At 42.5% G+C, this 4,860-nt stretch overlaps 1 protein-coding gene across 1 annotated transcript; it reads right to left on the bottom strand.

Moving 5' to 3' along the window:
- Nucleotides 1-1,845: 1,845 nt before the first annotated feature.
- On the bottom strand, nucleotides 1,846-4,233 carry LOC137603168 (trichohyalin-like). Its single transcript, XM_068326407.1, has one exon. It carries the CDS (start codon nucleotides 4,231-4,233, stop codon nucleotides 1,846-1,848), a length of 2,388 nt encoding a protein of 795 aa, XP_068182508.1.
- Nucleotides 4,234-4,860: the final 627 nt, after the last annotated feature.

Raw genomic sequence — 4,860 nt, 5'->3', positions numbered from 1 at the left:
AATCACTTGGAAAATTACAGGACTAACAGTTTGCTACCTGCAGTCCTCTTATTTAGTTATTTGCAGACAAATACACAACCCCTCTGTGACACCCTGGAGACCTGAAAAAATGTTTTTCATAATGGGACCCTGTAAAGCAAAAACCCACATGGAGGCACCATTTAGCCAATGTGGCCCCCACCTGTGGAACAGCCTGTCAGATCAAGTTTTGTATGAAAAGTGCTTTATATACAAAGTTGAGAGTGAAATAATTATGGATACAGTAAGTTGTACTGTGCTCACAACACAGCACAGCACATCCAGCGGCTTATGCAAGTGCAGGACAAACAATTGCAAACAAACCATATGAAGACCACACACAAAGTTTCACTCCTCAATGTTGATTGATGATTAAACAACATTGAACAGTGAATTTACAGCGTTACGTAAGAATGCGCAAATATAATTTTCCTTAAAACCATATTACTAATTTTATTCTGAGATCAAGTCAATGTGTTTGACCTCAAGAGTCAAATCAAAATGTTCAGAATACCTTCAAATAGAATTCAAATGATTTTTATTCAGGATTCTTCACCAAATGAGAATATTTTGTATGGCAAAATTATAGGAATGACTCCTTGTCCCTCAGAATCACAGTCGGCATTCTCCAGCACAACCACATTGTCCACAGGGTCCAACAGTGCTGACTCTTGAGTTCCTATGGTCTACCAGTGCTGGCTCTGGGTTCCCAGGGCCCATCAGAACTGGCTCTAAATATAATAGATGTGTGTGTGTGTCTGTATATATACATAGAGGATGACCTGTAAAGGACACATTCCATTGAATTTTTCATTAAGGTCCCACTATTATTCTTTTTACTGCCCGGTAGGATGCATGTCAGAAGTCTCATCATGGGGCCACTGGGACAAATACACAGACCTTCGGACAATTGGTGTGATCAGTTCACCTAAGTTGCATGTTATTGGGGTGTGGGAGGAAGCCAGAATGCCCGGACAGAAGCCACCCTCCGTATTATGAACTGAACAAATGGTTACTCTGCTTCTCCTTTGGTTTCTGGTTCTTTGTTACGTCATTCATCTAGCACTTTGATCTACAGTCTTTTTTACAGGAATGCCCTTTAACTAATGAGGGACAAGAGCAATTATAATCCCCACCTATGTATTTGAATAAACTCACTTGAAAGTCTCATGTTATCACCCTGTCACCAACTCCACCCACTACCTGTCAATCAAGCGCCCAACCAATCCATCTGCCAGAAGGAGTCACATGAACAATATGGCTTCAGGCACAATTTTCGTGTTTTTGAGCAGAAAGTCCCAACAGCAGTAACGACACAGAAACTAGCTGGCTAGCACGAACAGTCTGTCCATCTATGGTTTCCGTTTGGAATGGGACAATCAATGTAGTATCCAAAATGCTCCTCGGGCATCTGACAAAAACGGTCTTTAAGTAACTACATACAGTTCTGTTCATGTAGTCAGCTAACAGAACTATCACTTCTCTAAAATCTCTTTTCCACTTGCTCTTTTGACATGTGCCTTTTCCTTTAACGTTAGCTCCTTTCCCAATCCCACGATTAGTTAGCTTTCTTTCTCCAGTTAGCCTGCTAACATCTACGGCTTCGCAATACCCGCCCAGCGCGATCCATGATTTGCCAACACAAAGTCGTTACGTCACCACATTGATTATTGACTGAATTGAATGCGCTTGGTTTATAATACCAATACATTTGTTTTCATGTTTGGTATGAAGTCTGATATTGTTTCATCGTTGAATTTACACGGGTTCCCGCTAGTATATATATAATGTATTAGCAGGACTCGTATAATAAACACGATCACAAGGTCAGTTTGAATGGAAGTTGTTGAGAACCCAAGGGAAGATCACACAAACTCCAACAATCCCGCTACAGCAAAACATCCCACAGTACAAATTTTTTGTTTTTCTCAAGACCTGGAGCTCAAGTTCATTTATCTGAGCATTCAAGATCTTCTCCTTCTTCTCCCACTCCTGCTCTTTGTAAAGCAGAATCTTCTTTTTGTTGAGTTCTTGGTAGAGAGAGGATTTCTCCTTTCTCCACTCCTGCTCTTTCTGCTGCAGAGTCTGGCAGAGAGATGATTTCTCCTCCAGTTCCTGCTCTTTCTGCTGCAGAATCTGGCAGAGGGATGATTTCTCCTTTTTCCCCTCCTGCTCTGTCTGCAGCAGGGTCATCTTCCTATTGTCGAGCTCCTGGCAGAGAGCTGATCTCTCCTCTATCCATTCCTGCTCTTTCTGCAGCAGAGTCTTCTTCTTATTGTTAAGTTCCTGGCAGAGAGATGATGTCTCCTTTCTCCACTCCAACTCTTTCTGCAACAGAGTCTGGCAGAGAGATGATTTCTCCTCCAATTTTTGCTCTTTCTGCAGCAGAGTCTGGCAGAGAGATGATTTCTCCTCTCTCCACTCCTGCTCTTTCTGCAGCAGAGTCCTCTTATTGTTGAGTTCCTGAAGGAGAGATGATTTCTCCTCTGTCCACTCCTGCTCTTTCTGCTGCAGAATCTGGCAGAGAGATGATTTCTCCTCCAATTCCTGCTCTTTCTGCTGCAGAATCTGGCACAGAGATGATTTCTCCTTTTTCCACTCCTGCTCTGTCTGCAACAGAGTCTTATTATTATTATTGAGCTCCTGGCAGAGGGATGATTTCTCCTCTCTCCACTCCAGCTCTTTCTGCAACAGAGCCTTCTTCTTATTGTTGAGTTCCTGGCAGATCGATGATATCTCCTCTCTCCACTCCTGCTCTTTCTGCAGCAGAGTCTTCTTCTTATTGTCGAGCTCCTGACAGAGAGATAATTTCGTCTCACTCCACTCCTGCTCCTTCTGAAGCAGAGTCTGGCAGAGAGATGATTTCTCCTCCAATTTCTGTTCTTTCTGCTGCAAAATCTGGCAGAGAGATGATTTCTCCTTTTTCCACTCCTGCTCTTTCTGCAGCAGAGTCTTGCTCTTATTTTTGAGCTCCTGGCAGAGGGATGATTTTTCCTCTCTCCACTCCTGCTCTTTCTGCAACAGAGCTTTCTTCTTATTGTTGAGCTCCTGACAGATAGATGATTTATCTTTTCTCCACTCCTGCTCTTTCTGCAGCAGAGTCTGGCAGAGAGTTGATTTCTCCTCCAATTTCTGCTCTTTCTGCTGCAAAATCTGGCAGAGAGATGAAGTCTCCTTTCTCCATTCCTCCTCTTTCAGCACAAAAGTCTTATTCTTATTGTCGAGCTCCTGGCAGAGAGATGATTTGTCCTCCAATTCCCGCTCTTTCTGCTGCAGAATCTTGCAGAGAGATGATTTCTCATCCAATTCCTGGTCTTTCTGCTGCAAAATGTGGCAGAGAGAAGATTTCTCCTTTTCCCACGCCTGCTCTTTCTGCACCAGAGTCTTGTTCTTATTGTTGAGCTCCTGGCAGAGAGATGATTTCTCCTCTCTCCATTCCTGCTCTTTCTGCAGAAAACTCTTCTTCTTCTTGTTGAGCTCCTGGGAGAGAGATGTTTTCTCCTTTCTCCACTCCAGCTCTTTCTGCAGCAGAGTCTGGCAGAGAGATGATTTCTCCTCCAATTTCTGCTCTTTCTGCACCAGAGTCTGGCAGAGACATGATTTCTCCTCTCTCCACTCCTGCTCTTTCTGCAGGAGAGTCATCTTCTTATTTTTGAGCTCCTGTGAGAGAGATGATTTCTCCTTTTTCCACTCCTGCCCTTTCTGCAGCAGAGTTGTCTCCTTATTTTTGAGCTCCTGACAGAGAGATGATTTCTCCTTTCTCCACTCTAGCTCTTTCTGCAGCAGAGCCTGGCAGAGAAATGATTTCTCCTTTCTCCACTCCTGCCCTTTCTGCTGCAGAGTCATCTTCTTATTTTTGAGCTTCTGGCAGAGAGAGGATTTCTTCTCACTCCACTCATGCTCCTTATTCAACAGATCTTGTACTGCATCCTTCTGTGATGACATGATCTCCTCATGCCACTGCACCAAGTTGGTCTGAAAGAGGGCAGAGGCATCTTCCAGATTTTTGTTGAAAGTTTCTGTCTCTTTCTTCATCTCCTCCATTAGAGCCTCGTCTGGATTAGTCCCTAGAGTATATTCCTTTTTCTGCGGCTTGTGCTGCCGGGCTTCAGCGGAGGAAGTGGGCTGTAAACTCCTCTCCTGAACTCCGTTCAGGGTCTTGGTATCCTCATTATCACCTTTGAGTTGAGAATTGCAGGAAAGCCTTATTTCCATATCAGTTTGGATGGACCAAATGTGTCCTTTTATATCTTCCTGACATACTTGGAAAAACTTGACTTCAAAGGCTGTGTTGTTTGATCTCCTGTCTAATCTTTTGTTGGGAAAATTCTTCGTGGTTCATGAGTTGCAAATTTTGACCTGGAATGTTATCAAAGGCTTTAACCCGTAAGAACCCACGGTGACACCAGTGCAAGTTGTACATTGTCTTATGAAATGTGACTAGCTTGGCTGCTGCAAACTGCAGTAAAACAGTTTAATTTCTCTTCAGCATGTAACTTTTTTTTTACAATTTGTTTGTAGTCTGTTGTTCTGGTACTCTGTAGCTATGGTAGCTTATTGCAAAATGCCCCCAAGTAGGAGGTGCAATTTATTTTTGATGCAGTTTGCATATTTTGTGATGCAACGCAAAATTGAGGAAGAATCATATGTTAAAGCTTGCTATTGAAGTCATACTTCTGACATGTTATGGAAATGTAAATAAAAAGGCATCTTTCTGTTAGCAAGCACTAAAAACAGTCAGGTTTACTTATTTTCAAATAAGGAATATGTAACAACACTAATATTTGGTAATACTGTAAAAACTGATATTCTGAAAGAAATTCAAGAAATGTGTTTTATGTG

The sequence above is a fragment of the Antennarius striatus genome, chromosome 10, assembly GCF_040054535.1.
Source record: "Antennarius striatus isolate MH-2024 chromosome 10, ASM4005453v1, whole genome shotgun sequence".
NCBI lineage: Eukaryota > Metazoa > Chordata > Actinopteri > Lophiiformes > Antennariidae > Antennarius > Antennarius striatus.
Note: the sequence above shows the minus strand (reverse complement) of the source record. Positions and strands in the feature narration are given on the sequence as shown.